Source organism: Nansenia antarctica (assembly GCF_963989245.1).
Source record: "Nansenia antarctica genome assembly, chromosome: 19".
Classification (NCBI taxonomy): Eukaryota; Metazoa; Chordata; class Actinopteri; order Argentiniformes; family Microstomatidae; genus Nansenia; species Nansenia antarctica.
Genome location: NC_137692.1, coordinates 476,184 through 497,336, shown reverse-complemented (window position 1 = coordinate 497,336; position 21,153 = coordinate 476,184). Strand labels below are relative to the sequence as shown.

Below are 21,153 nucleotides of genomic sequence, written 5' to 3'. Positions count from 1 at the left end.
TCAGGTCTGTGGAATACGGTCTATCGGGACATTCAACGGTTTAATTTAGGATTCGAAAATAAGGCAATTCACTTAAAGCAATGAACCAAAATTAGGCAACGCCAAACTGACGAGCTAACCTGCAGTATTGGTGAATTGACTCCAAGGTGATATCAGAATGAACAAAACACACTTTGATACGATTGAACTGATAAGAGGAGACATTTATGAGGGAGCTAGTAAGGCAGCGGCACGTCAAGTGAAAAAAGGCCAACAAGCTCTGCCCTGTCTCCCACAAAGGCCAACCTGAGAGGGGGCTGACATTCATCCCACATTTGAAACACTAATAACACAATGACATAATTGCCAGAGATATCATTTTTCTCCACAGCATTCACACAAATCAGAATTGATATATCAGATAATTCCCTTTCCAATGCCAATGTAGACAATGTTATATGACGAAATGGTGTGGTAGCTTAGACAATCCTCCAAAAAATCACTTGTTAAATGTGTATATGCTCTTTATTGTAAAGCAAGTGTTCTGTTTTTCTATTCATTTTTTTTATTGGCTTTTGAGCTCCCACTGTGTAAGTGGTTATTTGAGATTGTGGCAAATGTTGCTTTGATAAGCATTTAATGTTGTTACAGAACCTTCACAGTCAACACGTTCCTCTGCCCGCAGGTGTCACATGACAGAAGGGAACATGACAGAGGAAGGCACCGAATCCATTTTGTTACGTCATGGTTTTCTCTCTTAATACAGGGTGTCAGCATAATGTCATTACAGTGTGTGTGCTTCTTATTAAACCTGTTCTTGCCTTTCAGCATTAGCACCGTGCTTTGCTTAGAACAAAGCAAAACAGTGAGCCTACGTTAAGCATCCTGTGTCATAACAAGTCAATGCTATAGTTTATTTTTTATTTTTAGCAAAGACAGTCTGCCATAGATGGCTTTACCGATGTCCTCTTTCTCAAGGTATTAGGTCTGTGGGTGTTAATGTAGACATGGCTGGCCTTAAGGCCCGCCTCTATATTATGTTGGTGACAATGTGATTGAACAGTAAACTTGTGTCAATGTGGACCAGTATGAGCGGTCAGGTGCTGCTGTAGTCTAAGGGGCCCTTAACTATCGTCCATTCATCAATCTGCTTTGTACAATGTGATATTTTGTACTGAATATTTATATGACTCAACACAATTAAATATCTTTAAAATCATGACGCATTCCTTATTCAGATTGTGTGTGTCGTAACAATCATCAAGTATTGAGAGACAGAATGGTGTTTGTGACTCCGTTCATCTTAAGCTTTGAGGGTACATTGTGACTGGTTTAATTCAAGGGAGGACAGGATCCTGTGGCTACTGAACTGAGGCAATCATTAATTAGACACAATCTATAATTAAGATCTTTAAAACTGGCAATCGGATTTGGAGCGAGGGAGAAAAAAACTATTGCTAAATTGTTGGAGGAAGAGCAGCAGATGCAGGACAGATGGTGGCATTCTGGATCATATTTAATGTAATTCGGTGACGTGTTTCCGGGTCCAACGTTGACTGAGGTGCTCTCTTCGAAATGCCTCAGTAATAATAATAATACATTATATTTATATAGCGCTTTTCAAAGACGCTGACAAATTTGGGAAAAACGAGAAAGTGCTGCGTCCCTTGTTGTATGCATAGATCCGAGTCTAAAAAACGATTGAACTGTCATTCTACCACTGTAGTACACTGGTACGATGGTGCGGGGAATTTCTGGTTTGGACCCGGAAATTGCTAAACGTCACGTTTAACGTCAGACTTAACAACCGAATTGAATCAGTGTTTCTTCTATAACTGACACGTGACGCCATTTTACCATTTTGGCTTTGAACAATTTGGTGGAGTCTCCTTGTTTCATGACAAAGTGAATCTGCTTATTAAGGGGGAACATTTCATGACCCAACATGTTTCAAATACCTTTATTATCAATATCATTGTCAATATCACTTGTGATACAAATACAAAACAAACACTTAAAACATACTATTTGTGTTGTTGCCACACCATGACTGGCCACATAGCATTGCAGATGGTTAGTTAAAAGGTGACGATACATAATCACAACCAGATTAAGAGAGACACATAAAAGCAGAGCAAAACAATGACAAGTAATGACAAGTAAACCAACACAATAAAACACAAGTAATGACATGTAAACCAACACGCTAAAACACAAGGCCACCCTTGAAGTGTACAGGACTACCACTTGGAAAGTAGAGGGTCTAGAACAGTAGAACAGGTCTAGAACAGTAGAACAGGTCTAGAACAGGTCTAGAACAGTAGAACAGGTCTAGAACAGGTCTAGAACAGGTCTAGAACAGTAGAACAGGTCTAGAACAGGTCTAGAACAGTAGAACATGTCTAGAACACCTATTCCGTTTAGCGCCACCGTTTAGCCCCACCGGCCAGCTCTCGACACTCGCAAATTGGTGTTCATCCTGATTGGTGGAGAGGCCACGGTCACTTCCTGCTGTCCTCCGCGTCGTCCGTCTCCTTCTCCTGTCGCTCGCGCTCTCGTCTCATCTCCTTCAGCTCCTGTCTGTATTTCCGCTCGATGAAGCGCTTCTGATGAGCCATCTGCGGGAAGTTATCTGGTACAGGACAGGTAGAGCGAGGAAAGAGAGGGAAGTGGACCAGGGAGGAGAGATAAAGAGAAGGAGGAGAGGGCAAAAGAGACAAGGTCAGTATTCAAACCCAAGACAACAGTGAGTGTTTGTCAAATGTAATGATGTTGTCTCCGTACTGAAACGCTGAGATATACTGCCAACGTTATTACCAACTGAATTGCCCTATAGTCATTATTTTCCATTAATATAGCAAAGTAACATGGAATTAGACAGGCCTCATCTGGTGTCATGGCGCTGAGATCTGATAACATAATTAGAACAGAACATCTCTAAATGAGATCTGTAATAAGACGAACAAAGGAATGAAGGCGCGGAGGCTGATACGGCGTGGCGCATACGTCTCAATTTAGAACAGCGTGCGTGAGAGGCGCCAGGTCCTCTGTGTGGAATCATTTAAAAAAACTAATTTGATTGTGCAGATTCCGACTATCGTAAAAAAAAGAAAAAGAAACGGTGTTCATATTGTGGCTTGTCCTGTTACGCTGTAGAAGGCGCACTGACCAGCCTTCAGTCATCTTTCTTATCACTCCAAAATGTGACGTGAAGCCAAAGGACCCCATTTCTTTTACAGCCAAGAAAGACAATCGTGAAAAACAACACAGTATTCATTCAAACACCAGGAAGCAGTTTAAATTGGCCCTCGACGAAGGCAACACTTGATGAGACTTCGAGAGAAAACTACATAGTGCAGTTAAAATATGGAAATAACTGTCATTTTCACATGCAGATGACTTGAGAATAACCCACTCAAGAAGGAAAAGCGTTTTGCGTTGCTTAAGATGCAGCAGGAGAGTCTGCGTCAGAGAATGAGGCTTTTAAAGAATGCACAAGCCTTTTCATTTATTCCAAGGCTCTATTTAGGCGGGAAGGGAACAGACAAGTCTCTGTGTAGGGCACAGCAGACACATACGGAGAATTCTCTGCTGTCCAGCATTTTGGAGAGAATCACCTTTGAGGAGCGCCGCTCTGCATACTGATTACCCCTGGTTAAGGCCTTTAGCACAGTTTAGCGCAACTCAAGTCTTTTGTTTATTAACAATGCATTCATTCCTTTCAAGGAGAGGGTATGTGGTCTTGAGCTTTCTGAGGGCAGCAGAGATTTCTCCGGAGAGTGCTTGGCTCGGGACCGTGGCAACACCGCGCCTGCCACACTGAAACGCAGCTCAGGGTCACTAAAGGACCCATGATAGCGGATCAACATGTTATTTATTTTTTTATAGGCATCTGCACATACAATGCCACGGTATAAATAGTGTCACTCCTTAGCTCATCTTCATTAGAACTATTCCATACAGCGTTTGTCACCTACAGACCACCCACACTGAATCAGTCAAGATTACCCACAGTGCATCTGTGAACCTCTGATGAGGGCACGCCCTCACTACCTCTCTGCTACAGCAAAGGGCAACCGCAGAAACAAAGTGGGAGCGTAGAGATTCTCCATACTGTACTGCTCTGCTGCTCTCTCCACACAAAGCCTTTATCTAGAGATTAGGGGGTTTAGGGACAGCTGAGAAGAGAGAATCTAGTCGTCCCCCCCAGCTGCTAGCCAGATACACAGTATCTCTGCCTTATTCAGGCTGCAATATTTTGAAAAGAGCGATGATAAAGACCTACAGAGATTGGGATATATGTGAGAGAGAAAGACAGAAAAAGACTATCTGGCAAGCATGCAATGGTTTACTCACTGGCATGTATGTTTCATGTTACATAGTGAGGTGGGTGGAGCTGGGGTCTGTATATACAAGCCGCCCCCCTCTCCTCCCCTCCCCTCCTCTCCCCTCCCCTCCCCTCCTCTCCTCTCCTCTCATCTCCCCTCCCCTACTCTCTTCTCCTCCTCTCCTCTCCCCTCCCCTCCCCTCCCCTCCCCTCCTCTCCTCTCCTCTCCCCTCCCCTCCCCTCCCCTCCTCTCCCCTCCTCTCCCCTCCCCTCCCCTCCTCTCCCCTCCCCTCCTCTCCTCCTCTCCCCTCCTCTCCTCTCCTCTCCTCTCCTCCTCTCCCCTCCCCTCCCCTCCTCTCCTCTCCTCTCCTCTCTTCTCCTCTCCTCCCCTCCCCTCCCCTCCTCTCCTCTCCTCTCCCCTCCCCTCCCCTCCTCTCCTCTCCCCTCCCCTCCCCTCCTCTCCCCTCCCCTCCTCTCCTCCTCTCCTCTCCTCTCCTCTCCTCTCCTCTCCTCTCCTCTCCTCCCCTCCCATCCTCTCCCCTCCCCTCCCCTCCTCTCCTCCCCTCCCCTCCCCTCCTTCCTCCTCCTCCTCCTCGCTGCCTACCTCGGCTCAATTTGTTTGCGCTCATGTTTCCCCTAGCTCAGGCCTTGGTTAACATTTAATTCTGCCTTGGCAGATACAGGCAGGAGACTGTCAAAACGAGGACCATCAAATAATGAAATGAGAATCAGCCGAGCCACCAGCAGATCGGCTACAGCGAACACCAAATATTGGCCCCATCTCTCTTTAATGAGCGCGGAGCTGTCTGAGTGAGCACACAGCTCCGTCTCCCACCTCTCCACCGCGCCGGCTCCCCTCTGTCAGCGGGGGAAGTGGAGCACTAGAACAAAAAAGTTCAATTTCACTCTAAGTGCCCCTGATACCCAAGAAGGCCTTAAATAAAACATGGAAATGCATCCTGACAGTAGAAAAGGGAGCCACTCCGGCTCTGTGTAAAACATACTGTAAGATGTAAGACTTCAAAAGAGTCGACAATGAGAGAGTATGTTATTCCCTGCACACGTGCACAGCACGATGGCCAATGCCTAATTAATTGTCATCCGGGCTAATGTTGATGATTAGTCTTGGTACCAGAACAAATGAAGAAAGGGCCCTCAACACACACCAGACACAACATGATCTCAAACTTCCAATCAGAGTCCGTCCTCTCCTGACGGGAGCGGAGTAATGCTGTGATTAGGTAAGCTCAGGATGGCCTCTCTCTTCCTCTCTTGGGTCGTGAGTATGTCAGGGTTCACAGGGTATTATGTATGTATGTGTTATTCTGATTATGGGCTTACCCGAGAAAGAGAGAGAGAGAGAGAGAGAGAGAGAGAGAGAGAGAGAGAGAGAGAGAGAGAGAGAGAGAGAGAGAGAGAGAGAGAGAGAGAGGGGGGTGTGTGTGGGGGGGTAACTGTTGGGGGGATTTTTTTATGTTGACCTCAATATCAAGTAACAAATCAAAACATATAGTCATGTTTCTTCCCTCAGTAAAAAGATCCTTGCACGGTTACAGATCTAAAAGGCAGCAGCTAGACTTTTAACACCTCGAGCGCGACGCTGTTTCACCTACTTTTAGCCCTCAGTGTCAAATGACCCCCCACTCTTCACAATGGGAGTCTGTGTACTGACGCACGAAGATCTCTGGATGGTGCTGCTTGTATATTAGTGGCAGCCTGAACCCTAACCCTAATTGAAACTCTGAAACTTGCAACAAGGAGGTCATGGCTGAGGTCCAAGCGTATATATAGATATAATATATATATACATGTTATATATAGATATATATATAAAATGTATATGATGTAATGAAGTGTCAAGTGTATTTGTCACATGCTAGAAAGTTTTTCATTCAAAAAGAAAGTCAATATCGGCATGTCTGTAATCTGAAAAAAAATTTAAGTAAAAAAAATAACACTAATAAATATTGCAATATTTGAAAATGGCCAGAGCTGTACATAGTGTGTAACACCCACAATGGTGCTGCTGTTGTGCGGGGACCAAAGGTAGGCGTGGAGAGCGGGTGTGAGGCGCCGACCTAAGCCAGAGTGGGCAGACAGTCAGGCAGGAGTCAGGCAGGAGTCAGGCAGGAGTCAGGAGTCAGGAGTCAGGAGTCAGGCAGGAGTCAGGAGTCAGGCAGGAGTCAGGCAGGAGTCAGGCAGGAGTCAGGAGTCAGGAGTCAGGAGTCAGGCAGGAGTCAGGCAGGAGTCAGGCAGGAGTCAGACACAAACACTGTCTGGTTTTCACTGGTCGGTGTCGCTCTGTTCTCTCCTCTGTTCTCAATGACAGCGCTGCTCAATGCAATAATATGTGCTTCATAGTTACTGAGCATTGCATTGTGCACTAGAAGTAAATGTCGTCAGGACAAGCAGAGAATTCTGATAATTCAAGTCAGACAGACGAGTAAGAGAAGAACCACAAATATGATGTCAGAATACACAATATTGCCTAATATTCTGTTTTGTTCCTGTTGTATTATTATATGTAATTAAGTGTTGTTATTATTGTATGTAATTAAGTGTTGTTATTATTGTATGTAATTAAGCGTTGTTATTATTATATGTAATAAGCGTTGTTATTATTATATGTAATAAGCATTGTCATTATTATATGTAATAAGCGTTGCGTTCTCTGTTTACAAACATTGTCAGGTTTTCTGGAGTTGACTGGTTTGCTAAAGTTCTCCTTCCCGACACCCTGCCATCTTTACACCCTGCTGCCATCTTTACACCCTGCTGCCATCTTTACACCCTGCCATCTTTCGAGCATGCATTTCACTTGCTGAAGACAAAACTAAAGGCAGAAAGACGCACAAACAAACAACAACTGAAGACTGCTGCAGTAAAGGCCTGGCAAAGCATCACAAAGGAGCATCTGATGATGTCCATGGGTTCCAGACTTCAGGCAGTCATTGCCTGCAAAGGATTCTCGACAACGTATTAAAAATGACCATTTTATTTATGATTATGTTAATTTGTTCAATTATTTTTGAGCTCCTGAAAATAGGGGACTGTGTATAAAAATGGTTGCAATTCCTAAATGTTTCATACAATCATTTTTGTTCAACCCCTTGAATTAAAACTGAAAGTCTGCACTTCAATTACATCTCGACTGTTTTATTTAAAATCCATTGTGGTGGCGTACAGAGCCAAAATGATGGAAATTGTGTCACTGTCCAAATATTTACGGACCTAACTGTAACCCCAATCAAATTTAGCCTCCCTACACTGGTTACCTGATAGTTTTAGAATTGATTATAATATTTCACTGATCACTTTTAAGGCTCTGTTGGGTCTGGCAGCAGACTAGTTCTGACCTTTCAACCCCCTACGAGCCTCAGCACAGCCTCAGGTCCTCAGACAGGCCCTTCTGTAGACCAAAGGTGGCCGTACTGTAGACCACAGGTGAGCGTACCTGGGCCGTTAGGGCCCTAGACTCTGGAACACCCTGCCTGAGGAGACTAGGCTAGCAAAGACCAGTTTCCCCTTTAAATATCTTCTTTAAACACATTTTTATAGACTAGCCTTTAATTGATACTACCTTCATTATTTGTTATTAATGTATTATTAATGTGTCTGTTTTACTGTTTCTACTTATATTGTTGTCTTAATTTCTATATCTACTTTATCTACTCGTAAAACACTTTGTAACATTGTTTTAAAAATGTGCTATTTTATAAAAATATAAAGGATCTTTAGAAGAGCCCACAGGTACACTTCAGTAAAACTAGTCTGATGTCTTGTGTGGCGTTGCTTTTATTAAGTGAGGAGACAAAGTGAAAGCCCTGGAAGTGTTTGAGCTGCAGGGAGGAAGGAAGGAAGGAGGCCTGCATGTTAGAGATGATTTTAAATGAACTGACCTTTTCAAAAGACATTGCTAATCTAGTCACAATTTATGAGGGGGGAAATGTTAATTTACCAGCAATGAGCATCTATCAATCATGGTGACAAAGGTTTACACCAGAGAGAGAAAATTGAGAGAATTAAGGATGGGGAGGAAGATGAGGAGGAGAGAGCATTTGCTCTGGACTACGCCCCCAGATAAGAAAAAAAGTAAGAAAGAAAGAAAGAAAGAAAGAACAAGAGATAGAGAGAGAGTGAGAGGTGGTGTATCCTAAGACACTAATGTTTCATAAATAGTGAGCGTTTAAGCGTGTAAACAGAATCAATCACATGCAGCTAGGGGGCTCATTTGTGAGCCAAATGAAATCAAAGCTTTGACCTTGGAGGCCTTTCCAACTTCCACAAGCCCGCTCCAGCAAAGCCATTTTTATCCACATAATTAGTTCAGGTAAAGAAAAATGATACTGTTTGATTAATGTGTTGGTCAGGCAGGCAAGCTGGACCCATTCGAAATCACACTCTTGTATTAAATGTATTCAAAACAAGGCATTACACATGCACATATGCAGGGCCATAAGAGGCACATAGGAGATGATGGGATTACTGACGGATCAGATTCCAGAGCCCCATAATTGTATTTTACTTGGCAAGTGAATGAGGCATTGCTTATGCCAAAAAGTATTGTATCTATTTTTCCTTAAGTGCCACTGGATGATAAAATGAAAAATAGCCAAGCAGTGAAGCAGCGCAGGGTAAGAGTCTGAAGTGGTTTGCTCAACATAAGAGTCTTCACAGAACAAGGTGTACAATATGGATTCTTATTTGATATTCCTATTAAAAAACGCAACAAACCAAAACTTGCAAGCCTATCAACACGGTAGAGAAGCCTGGTTCACAGTCAGGTCAGACCCCATGCCTGAGCTCTGGGCAAACACTTCAAACAGACCAATGTTCCATCAGCGGCCAGCAGCCAGGACAAAGCTACAGCCCTCTGGCAGCCGTTTTGGATATGGACAATGCTAATACTGAACACCGAAGCAGAGCATGTGGAGTGTGAGGGGTTTCCAACTTCTCCGAGCAACTTACATTTTTCAAGCGCGTCCATCGCAGCTCCCATTTCCGCCTGTTGGATGCTGGATTGAACAAGAAGGGAGGGGGGGAAAAAGAGAGGAAGAAAAGGTCTTTTATATATTCAAAATATCCTTTTTGAAATTCTGTCAGAAGACGGGCCAAAGACTGAGAGGATTAGAATTTGTTTTTTTCAAAAAGCCCTTTCTGCTAACAATCCCAGGTAGCAGCGTGCACACCTCTCTGAAAGGTAAGCCCCTGCACTGCTCTGCATGGGCACTGTTTATACCTGCATCTTACTGTCTCTCTCTGCATGTATTTTGCATTATGTGATCATAGCCAAGCGGGGATAGTAGGGGAGTGGGGGGGGGCTTAAGTCTAGTAAATATAAAAACAGTAAGCTGCGATAGATCCTATGGAAGGGACAAACTTATCGCCAGCTTAGAGCCAGAGTGCTCTTTCAAGTAGGGGCCGTAGAGGGGATTCCGACGTGGAGGGGTGAAAGATGTTTGATGGATTTACGTTTCATTTCTCCGAAGCTGAGCCGAGGGTTTATCACCAACGCCTCCAGCCTGAAAGGCCTTCATGCAGCGATTCACACTTTCTTTACCCTCTGCTTCACTAAAGTCTCCCCGCACCCCCCCGAAACCCTGTGAGGAATCAGCTCAGGTAGAACCCAACCCCCTGTGCCGACCGGAGACTGTGCCGACTCGTCACAGAGCATTATCCCAGTTCAAAGTGATGTTTCTATAATACCATTTATGTCAATTCGATAATGAATCGATTCATTTTCATTCTGCATAATGTCCCTCCCGATAGAATAGCCGCAGAGAGCTTAATTGCCATAATAAACACCATCAATAAAACATGGCCATTATTCTAGAGCCCATTAGCAGTGCACTGAGCAGATGAGAGCAGCGCACTGTAGTCTAATGTGTTGTGCGGCGTCTACCTACCTTGGGCCCTTGCCACAGCCTATCCTCTCCCCTTTGAAGTACACGGCCACAGTGTACGTCCGCGCGTGTGACGGCCCCACGGTCTGAAGAGTCCTACAACAAAACGAATGAAAAGAGTGCAATGAGAGAGAGAAAGGCAAAAGGGAAGAGGAGAGAAATAATAACACACATGAGAAAGCTCAAGGACACTCTGCGACATTGTCCTTCTGAAAAATAACAAGAAAAGAAAAAAAGTTTTCATTTGCAGCAAATATAATTCATCTCCAGAGGCCTCGCTGAGCAGGAGAGCAGCATTTTGATTCTCCAGAGCTCTGACAGCGTACAGAAGCCATCTGAGGGACAAATAAACAATGAAAGGGGCCCCCATCAGCTTTAGATGTGAAGATGTGTGCTGTGCTACAAATTTGACACTTCTGTGAAAAAAGTACAATACTCTCTGATAGACCCCCTGTCAAGCTTTGGAGTGCAGTATGGGAAAATAATCAACACATTTTGGGAGGAGAAAACAACATATTATAAGAAAGCAATGACACTGAGACATGTCACATTAATATAACACATTTGAAATAATACAAGTCATCAATTTGGTTACATTTCATCAGGGGAAAGGGAGTACAAGGAAACAAACACAATTTTGAGAAATGGAAAGATTAACATTTGCATAAACACCCATGGTTTTGAGTCACCTAAATTATTTACAGACAATTTACTTATTTCAGAGGTCCTATTCATTTTTAATGCAATGTGGTCACTTATGGCAGTCTATCAATAATTCAATCCTCCTCCTCGCTTACAAACGAAGAAGCTTATGTGATGTACTGAACAAATACAAACGGTTACAGACCAAATCTCAACAGGAAACATGTCACTTAGAATAATTTCTGACACGCCACCAAAGACGAGATAAAATGAAGAATATGGGGAAGCGCGGGGAGCTGTCAGCTGCCAGAAGCACACACAAACACACACAAACACACACAAACCCAGCAACACAGCGAGCACAGATTTTCTCAGGCTTTTTGGTGGCCACGGATGCTGTTTGTGAGGGAGAGAGCTGAGGCTCTCGCCGTAGGGGGTCCATATCTCTCTGTGTGACACAGCATCTCAGTTCGCGCTAAAAGCCCTCTTTACTGACTCAGGCCATCGTCTCCTCTAGGAGAGGGAAAAACTAAGGTGTGAGTGTGAGAGTACATGTGTCTGGCTTGGCGGGGTAATGCATTCTAACCCATCTCCCGCTGTTTCTGGTCAAGTCATCCTGTAGAGTGCTGCCTAACGGGTTGAGCATTCATCAGTCTGGTGTGTGACCAGAGACACTCTGACCTGGTCAATCTTTACCAGGGTGATAGTGTGCTGGACCCTGAATCCACACACTCAGCATGAGAACATAGCCTACCTTGTCTCTCTCTCTCAGCACACAGAGAGCATCTGCAGTATCTGCCTCTGTAGCAGTAATTATCATTATCACTATCATTCTCTCGCTCTCTCGTCCTTTCTACATACTATCATGACTCATTTCCAAGCACTAAAGAGGGTCAGGCTGGGGGTCACTGCATAATAACAACTCATGAGGAGGTTTATTGGGTGATATATGATTTCATGTAGAAAATCAATAGTGCAGCTACTGTAGCCAACGCATAGTGTGCTTCCTGCTACATCTACAAGCACCTCGGAGGCTACAGGCGTGTCTGCTGACGCCGACGTTCAAATCACCCAAGAGGCTTTTCCTCTCACTCACAGATCCCTACAGGTTTGAAAGAGGGAAGTGTTGATGGTACAACTGTCAGAAAAGAGCTGTATCAAATGGCTACATCTGTCTTGCACAATAAGATATGCTACAAATAGGCTCATGCCCGTGAAAAGATGAGGTGCAAAAAAACGAGAAAAACAAGAAACCAAAAATGAAGCATTTACCAGGTGATCGAGTTAACTAACACTGTTAGTCAGTTGCCATGGACACGCTCCACAGCGTCACTTGGAAGTTTGTCTGTCAAATCAGACTTTCTCTTTGACGTAAATGTTTATTTATTTTAACAACTTAACACAATTATTAATAACGTTAAGGGACAACTACAGTGAGGGAAATAAGTATTATAATAAGTACAACTTCTTAATTCAACATATTTGCATTGCGGCTATTCACATGAACTTTAGACCAGACGTTGGTATTAACTCAATAAAACTACACAGCTAAATAAATTGTAACATCCCAATCCATAAAAATGTGCAATAAAGTGGAATGACACAGGAAAAAGTATTGAACACTGTAGTAAGAAAAATAACTAAACCAGCTTATGTGGCATCGAGTGGCATCTCCACCAGCTCCACCTGCAGGCACCACAGTTTCAACGTGCCAGGGAGTAGGGTCTTGTCTATGCTAGCAAGGCCTTTGATGGTTTCTTCCCTCAGCTGATCACTCTGGTCTGCATCATTGAGGCATGCATTATAGCACTGCCCCATGCTCTTGACTGGTATGTCCGACACCAGTGGCACGGGTGTTCTGTTGATGTGAAATCTATGATCCATGAGTTTCCCTTTGATGACGGATATTCTTCTGGATTTTTTTGGTTTGAACTACATCCCTGACCACGTTACATGGAAATAACTGGAAAAACCTGGCATAGGTAGGTGTTTCTACATCGACGTATCAATCAGCTTGTTCCGTTTCAGGTAAGTTTCCCTTCAACGTTCAGGAAATCGATTTGCCGTAATTGGTCGATGTTCGAAGCATCCTTCTCTTTTGGGATTAATATTCCCCCTGCTCTTCGCAATGCTTTTGGGATGTTTTGCTTTTTCCACATCACCTTCATTTGCCTCCATAGGAACCTGAGGACATCTGGAGCTCCTTTGTACAGCCGGTAAGGAACTCCATTTGGTCCTGGCGCTGAAGCTGCCCTTGCCTTCTTCACAGTTAAATGGATGGTAAATGGACTGACTTACAGTATATAGCGTGTTATTCCAAAGCGCTTTACAATGCCTCTCGTTCACCCATTCATTCACCCATTCACACACCAAAGGCGGCAAGCTACCATGCAAGCCGCCGGCCTGCTCATTGGGAGCAATTTGGGGTTCAGTAACTTGCCCAAGGACACGTTGACATGTGGCCAGCCAGGGTTTGAACCGATCTGCCGACCTTGCGATCATTAGACACCGGCTCTACCTCCTGCGCCACAGCCGCACCCAGTTTTGCCGCTCCATCTTGGAGGGCTGTCGTCAAATTGATGGTCTGGTTGTGGAATGGGTGGCATGTCTATAGGTATGACCCTCTGTTCATGTCTGTGGTCACCTGTGTTCGTTGTTTTCAGGTGGTTTTCAAGATCCTTTTTAGGCATTTTGAGTGACCCGCCTTTGTGAAGAGCCCTTTCACGAATCTGAAGGGATCCTTGTAGAATGAAGTTCTTGCTCTCTCCTTCTTCTTGCGACACATTCTGAGGTGTTCTTCTCTCCGCAGTCTTCCCAGGCGTTCCTTTAGATCTGCTTGCAGGAGGTTGATGCCCACCCTCTCTTCCAGTGATGCCCACCCTCTCTTCCAGTGATGCCCACCCTCTCTTCCAGTGATGCCCACTCTCTCTTCCAGTGATGCTTTCCTCCACTGTTTCCATAGGACCCTTCTCTCCTTGACAAGGCTCTCAATTTCCTGTTGTCTTCTGGACTTGGGAGGGAATGTTGTTCTCTTTCCTTGGTTCTTTTGCTCCAAACCTTTCTTCCCCATAGTGGATATCAGGTCACCCATTCTGTCCAGCTACTTCTCCGCTGTTCCATGAAGACTGTTCAGGATCTTGCTCAGGTCTGCATTGACTGATGTCCACTCTTTCTTACTGGACGACTTTGGCCACTTTACTTTGGATTGTGTTCTCCATAACAGGCTGCAAATGGCTAGGTTCCAGGTTCTCAGATGTTGTGCTCACAACAGTCACCTCGCCACTGGGGTGCTGATGCTTGGCGGACATTGGGTTGTTTCCTGCCGCTGATCTTCATTCGACTGACTTGACCTTTTCCTCAAGAGATAATGGTCAATGAGAGGTCCCGGCCTCACCTTATTAATTTTTTTATTAAATACATTTCAGTTAGTGTGTTAAATAATTATTTCCTGTGTCACTCCCCTTTATTGCACATAACTTTTTATGGATTGGAGTGTTACAATCTCTTTAGCTGTGCAATTTTATTGAGTTAATACCAATGTCTGGTCTAAATTTGATAGTACTCATTTTATATAATAGCTGCAATGGAAATAAGTTCAATTAAATTGTTGATGTGTTGAATACTTTCCTCCACTGGCTGTGTGCTTGAGAGAGAGAGACAGAGGGAGATCATAGGGGTTTGTGTGTGATCAGGACTTACTTGTAGAGCGGGATGTCTGGCTCCTTGCCCTCCGTCCGCAGAGTCAGACAGCACTGCTGGAGCTGGGACTTTGGGTCGTTCCAGTCCTGGTTGAGGATGAACTCCTGCGTATACAGGGGAGTGCACACACACATACGTACCATTTTACCATTTCAACAGACCCAAAACACAGCAACAGCTTCTCTCTCTCTCTAACTCGCACATACTTTTATTTAATTCCCTACCCGACTCCTCCGTTCCCCGTTTTCCCGCTCATGCTCTCTCACTAGCTTCATCTCTGGCTTCTCGGTGGGTACAAATCACAGGCTACTTAAGACAAAAGCGGATCCTGGGCCAGAAATAAAGAGCGTCTGGGAGTCTCCCAGGTGTGCGGGCCTGATACATTTCCCCCATCCAAAGGGAGTTCTAAAAGCAATTCCATTAACAGGGAAGCAGGCTTGTTATAACAGGGAGACTTTGAGTGTAGAACTGTCTGTTCCTATTCATTTTCTACAAAGAGTGGTTCTGCCCCTATAGCCCATGCTTGGTCGCTTGCTTGCACTCTCTCTCTCTCTCTCTCTCTCTCTCTCTCTCAATCTGTACTGGCTGTGTTGATATCAGCGCTTGCACACACATCACTAAACATAGGCATAGCTTAGTTTCAAATTTGGGGAATCAATATCTTTATGGGAGGTGTCAACCCCCCCCCTCCCCCCCAAAAAAAGTAGCGCCAATGATTACTAATTATCTAACAGTGTCAGTCTTTGGGTACAACTATAGGCCAGTCACCCTAACTGTGGGAAGTTTGGTTAGCACATTGTTTTGGAAAATCTATTGGTTCTGTCGACTACAACAAATTACATTGGCGCATCGGAGACAAATGTGATTGTTGTGAGAATAACACCTCTGCTAAGTGTGAGAATAAATTACTGACTTTGATTATAATCACAGGGAATTTGTATTATACTGGGATACTATGCCCATGTCACTAAACACAAATGAGACCAGGAAGGCACTCATGTCCCTTTTTTCTTCTGAAAGAATAAATAAGCTGAAGCAACACCGGATGCTCTCATTTCGAGAGGGGGGTATGTAGTAAGGAGATGTGTTGGCTGTTTCACAACTTTTCTCTTGGAAGTGGAAATGAGGTGTTCTCTACCAGCGACCATGATGCAAAGCTAAGCTCCTCCAGAGCCATGAAGCTTCCCTGGAGAGTCACGCCGAGACAGCAATTAGCATGGCATATCACACCACTGCAGAGGCTTCACAGAGAGAGCGCCATGGTGCGCGTGTGTGTGTACGCTGTGGGTGTGTGTGAGAGAGAGTGATAGCCTAGTCCTTTTACATTCCTTGTTACAGGAAAAGGCAGGCCCACCAACCTGCAAGACCTCACCAATGAATTGGTACTCCATAGCTCACATATAAAAGGAGGCAAGAGCCTTAACCGAGGCCTTCTTGAACCGCCCCAAAACACTTGAGAAACAGCATCTCACAAACAGCAACCAGGCGATCAATAACACAACTGACACTAGCAACCTAATAACAATATCAAACATTTGACTGATTCAGGGTCGTTTCCCATAATAAGTTGACTAAAATAGGAGTGTACAGTGATGCTAAGACCGGCAAGCACCACTTTGAACACTTGTCAATGTTAGCGCCATTAGCCCTTTAGCCATTAGTGCTCTCTCTCTCTGTCTATGCTCGCGAGGCTCTGCCGAGTGCTCATCGACCGGAGCGAGTGGCCTCTCTACCGGTTTAGAGGTTTGTCGATGGGCGCCCACCTTCAGCCGAGGGAAGAAGCACACATTCATGAAGGTGTGCACGTACTCCAGGTCCTTATCGATGTAGAGGGCTGCGATGAAAGCTACGGAGAGAGAAGGGAAGGGGGGTTACAACAATGAGAGAGAAGAAAGAGAGGAGAAGTCTACTTAGCAGACCACATGAAAGGGAGAGTTCTCAGAGGTAACAGTAACACAAGAGTTGTTGTTTTCTTTCTTAAAAAAAAAAAGAAAAGAAAAAAAGGAATCATTAAAAGAGAGACCGTGGGGAGAGAAGTGCAAGGCTGCACAGGCAGTACCGTAGATTTGAAACGACTGAATGGGTGCTGTTGCTGCAGTTATTTTATCTTCCCATTCCTTTAAACAAAGATGTTGTTGAATTGAATTGAAGGAGACAATGGCGTTGATTCCCAAGCCCCTCCTGAAGCCTTGTCCATCCAGGAAAGCAGCACTTGTCAGGAGGTCTCTGAACCATTATGTCTCTGAACCCACTCCCCCTTTACACAACACCAGTGAATGGAGACAGGACAAACTGGATCTTGTTTGCACCTTCCATTACACTCAATGTGTTCTTTCGCACTATAGCTAAGAGTGAAGTGGAGTAAAGTGTAATGGATAATATTTCACTGGGCCTGAGCAGCTGTACTTGTAGCTGGAGGGCATGACTGTTCATATGCTTAGGAGCACCAATCATGTCCACCACAACCTCTCTACCCTCTCTACTCTAGACTGGCCATTGAAGAATCAGAATACAAATAATACAGTGTGTGTGTGTGTGTGTGTGTGTGTGCACGTATGTACAGTGGGGTGCAAAAATGTGGGCACCCCTAGTCAAAATGCCTTTTACAATTATTAACTATTAATTAATCATTAATAATAAGTGAAAGAAAGCAAACCTAACCTCTAAATGGTACAAAGTCAAACATGACACATTTCATCACATTTTAAAGCAATAATAATTTTTCTTTTTAACTTTTTACAGTTTCAAAATAATAAAACAAGGAAAAAGGGCTTGTGCAAAAGTTTGGGAACCCTGTCAGCTAGTACTTTGTAACTCCACCTCGGGCAACTATAACAGCTTGCAAATGTTTCCTCTTCTTTTCAGAATTTTTCCCCATTCTTCCTGGCAGAACACCTCTAGCTCAGAAATATTCTTCGGCCTTCTTGAATGCACGGCATGTTTGAGATCTCTCCACAGATTTTCAATAATATTCAAGTCTGGGGACTGTAACGGCCAATCCAAAACCTTCATCCGTCTTTCCTGGAGGTACTTCATGGTTGATTTTGAAGCATGCTTCAGGTCATTGTCTTGCTGGAATAATAATTTTAAATTTGGGATTGGGAATAAATTGGGAATACCCAACCTCTCTTCAACTTCAATTTCTGGACTGACCTTCGAACATTAGCCTCTAGAATGTCTTGATATTTGGTGAAATCCATTCTTCCTTCCATCCGCACAATATTGCCTGTGCCCCACTTTAAGGGATCCACCTCCATGCTTAACAGTCGGCACGATGTTCTTCTCTACGAATGCTTCAACCTTTTTTCTCCTTCTTTGGTTGTAGCCAAAATGTAACATTGTTCCAATAGGCTTCAGGTTTCTAAAGGTTTTCTTTTGCATACTTCCGACGCTTCATTTTGTGCTGAGGTCGTAGGAAAGGCTTCTTTCTGGCAACTCTGCTGTTGTTTAACTCAACTTTGTTGTTTAAGCTACACTGTATTGTTGTCCTGTTAACTAGACCGGTGTCTGCTACTCTCTTTTGCAGCTCTTTTCCAGATCTCGGGCCATTCTATCTGAACATGTTCTTGGTCTTCCAGGTCTGCCTTGACTTCAAATGTTCCATTTATTTTCTATTTTCTGATGATGTTTCTGACAGTGGAAATGGGTAGTTTGAAACGTTGCAAGAGTCTTTTGTAGCCTTCTCTTTGATGGTGAAAGTGAACTATCTTGATTCTGACATCCTTGGACCACTGTTAAGAGGAACACATGGTTTTTAACACCAGACACAACAGCCACCACAGCCGGACACTTTAGAAGGCATGGAGTTACTACAGAATATATAGTTCAACCCTGGAATTATATTCACCTGACTCATTGAAGCCTAACGAGTAAATCACTTTGGTCTGGGCCTTAGTAATCATCAACAACAAATAATAATCCAAAAGGGTTCCCAAACCTTTGCACATGGCCCTTTTCCTTTTTATTTTTTAACTGAAAATAAAAATAAACCTTTCTTTAAAATGTGCAGAAAGGTTTGCTTTCAATCACTTGGAGATGTATTGTACCAGACATATAAACCAGGGGTGTAACAGACATATAAACCAGGGGTGTAACAGACATATAAACCAGACATATAAACCAGGGGTGCCCACAGTGTTGCACCCCACGGTACAGGAGTGTGTGTGCATATGGTCCTCTTGCGGCTCGGCCTTTGAAGAACATCCAGTACAGTTCGTTATGCTGCCTCTACTTCAGCCTCCACAGCCACAGATATGCTGTTTTGATGTTTGCAGACTTGAAGGCCACAGGGGCCAGTAACCCGCCTCCTCAATAACCAAGACGTGAAGGACAGAGCTCCAGCTCATCATCTCTCCTGTCACTAAGCAAAGGGCTCAGCAGCCAAAAAAACAGCTCTCCATAGAATCAAAAGTCTCTCGCCTCCAATGACGGTAAAGGAGAGTAAAAGGACTATAGTTCAGGTTTTATAAACTTCAAGAGAGAGAGAGAGAGGAGGTGTTGTACATACACTCCAGGAGGTCAGCCAGTGTCTTGGTCCTGAGGGCGACGGGCCGTTTGGTTTTGTCGTTGGTGATGGCGAACTCCTGCATGCCCAGCTCCTCGGCTACTTTGGCCTGGGTGCGGTTGTTCACCAGGGAGCTGCGCAACAGCTGTGGATACACACAACACACACATGCATATGTTACACATATACACAACACACATGCATATGTTACACATATACACAACACACATGCATATGTTACACATACACACAACACACACACGCATATGTTACACATACACACAACACACACATGCATAATATGTTGTACTGTATCATACACAGATATCAACTATAGATATGTAAGTTGTGTGACATGCATTTGCCAAAATGCATGAGGACACTAATAAGGATACTAATGATGAACACCAAATGGACAGATGTACAGATGATAGATATGGCAGCATGTAGTCAATGTTTCAGGCAGATTTCCCATTTTTCAAATTAATATTACATTCAGACTCCAAGCGACACAGATGAGAACATGTCAGAGACAGATAAATACATTTCTTTCTCTAAAAGGAAAAACACAAACAAGACGAATATAGCCGTGGAGAAAGAGAGAGATGCAGATGGAAAGCCTGTAGGACATCCTGGTAAGGTCTTAACCGGCACACGCTCACACACACCCAACCAACCGCACCAACACACACGTGTTGAATGAGCACTTTTCAATTTGAAATCCATTTCAGATGCGTCCTGTTTCTACTCTTGGGCTGCAGCACCAGTGGAGCTCTCAGTCACTTAGCCACGGTTCACTGCAAGCTTTTATACCACTGATGTCACATCAGCTCCATCTGAAAGACTCCACACTAATAAATATCTAACTGCAGATGTTTTTACTTAGCGTCTTTTATTTAGGACAGTTTATGAAAAATCTGTTATGGAATGTCCTCGGTACAGAATGGAGGCGCCAAATGGAAACAAAAAGTGTAGCGGTAACAATAAGCGAGGCGTTCAAGGTTTTTCCCGATAATGTTCTGAGCACAGTCGTACATTGTTCAACTCTGTGTATGCACACACTCAACATAGACCAGAAAGTGCCATAAAAGACCAGTCATTTAAGACAAATATGTGTCCCATATTTGTACCCATCACTCTCGCGGGCCTGAAACACTTCACACATAAAGAGAGGGAAGTAAGGAGGGAAGTAAGGAGTAAAGAGAAAGAAGACATAGTTGTGTAAGTGCAGCAGGACAGAAAGGGACGCGTTAAGAGGAGCGAGAGAACACTGATGGACGAGAGACAGCGGATGACAGAGATGATGAAGAAAGACGTACGAGCAAACAGAGAGGGGTACAAACAAAGAGTGGGCCCATGTATGTGAGAGAAAAATAGAAAGAGGAGGAGACGGAAGAGGAGAGGAAGAAAGAAAAATACAGAGAAACGGAGGAGAGGAGGAGGCCTGTGCAACTCGACTGTTCTTAAAACGGGGTGGGATAAGAGTCTCTGTTAAAGTCGGTTCTCACCGTCAAGTGACCTTCGTGGTGGTCAGGGAAATGGATGAACAGGTACTCTGTGGCCACCAGCTGCATGATGGAGTCTCCCAAGAACTCCATCCTCTGGTTGTGTCCCCTGGAGAGATGGACAGATGGGGGTAAAGAGGAGAGAGGGACAGAGGAGATAGGGTTATTCAGGTACACAGCATCAGGGGTGTAGGCAGCGTCACACTCACAGGAAAGCCTATGGGGGCTTTCAATCTCTTACATTCATGTGTTACGGTTAGCGTGCTGGTGATTCACTCATATACCAGCACTCTACAGCGGGGAGCAGCCACGCTGACAGGGAGTGAAAGATTTCCTTGAAGAGGGAAAAAAAAACTCCACAGTGAAAATACTAAATGAAATTCAAATGAAAACGGCACACGCACGCACAGCAGATCAACGCTACTGCTGCAGCAGCACTATTTCCATTCTTTAGAAGAGAAAGGCTCTGTGTGGACGTGTGTTTTCTCTCCATTACAGAGTGCTGGAGAAAACGTAGCTCGCCTGGCCCAGAGTGCAGGAGATGGAGGTGCACAGTGGGTAATAGTCTTTAATTAAACAGAATTATAGATTAGT

At 44.2% G+C, this 21,153-nt stretch overlaps 1 protein-coding gene across 1 annotated transcript in view; it reads right to left on the bottom strand.

The window, feature by feature from the left end:
- Positions 1-2,025: 2,025 nt before the first annotated feature.
- drosha (drosha ribonuclease III) overlaps positions 2,026-21,153 on the bottom strand; it is a gene marked incomplete at its 5' end in the record, with an annotated part of 108,881 nt that continues 89,753 nt past the window's right edge. Inside the window, 7 exon segments of the mRNA XM_080549273.1 lie at positions 2,026-2,611; positions 9,275-9,321; positions 10,213-10,305; positions 14,551-14,654; positions 16,314-16,396; positions 19,058-19,199; positions 20,563-20,668. Of these exon segments, the coding sequence (XP_080405399.1) occupies positions 2,481-2,611; positions 9,275-9,321; positions 10,213-10,305; positions 14,551-14,654; positions 16,314-16,396; positions 19,058-19,199; positions 20,563-20,668 (706 nt within the window). The 3' untranslated portion in view covers positions 2,026-2,480.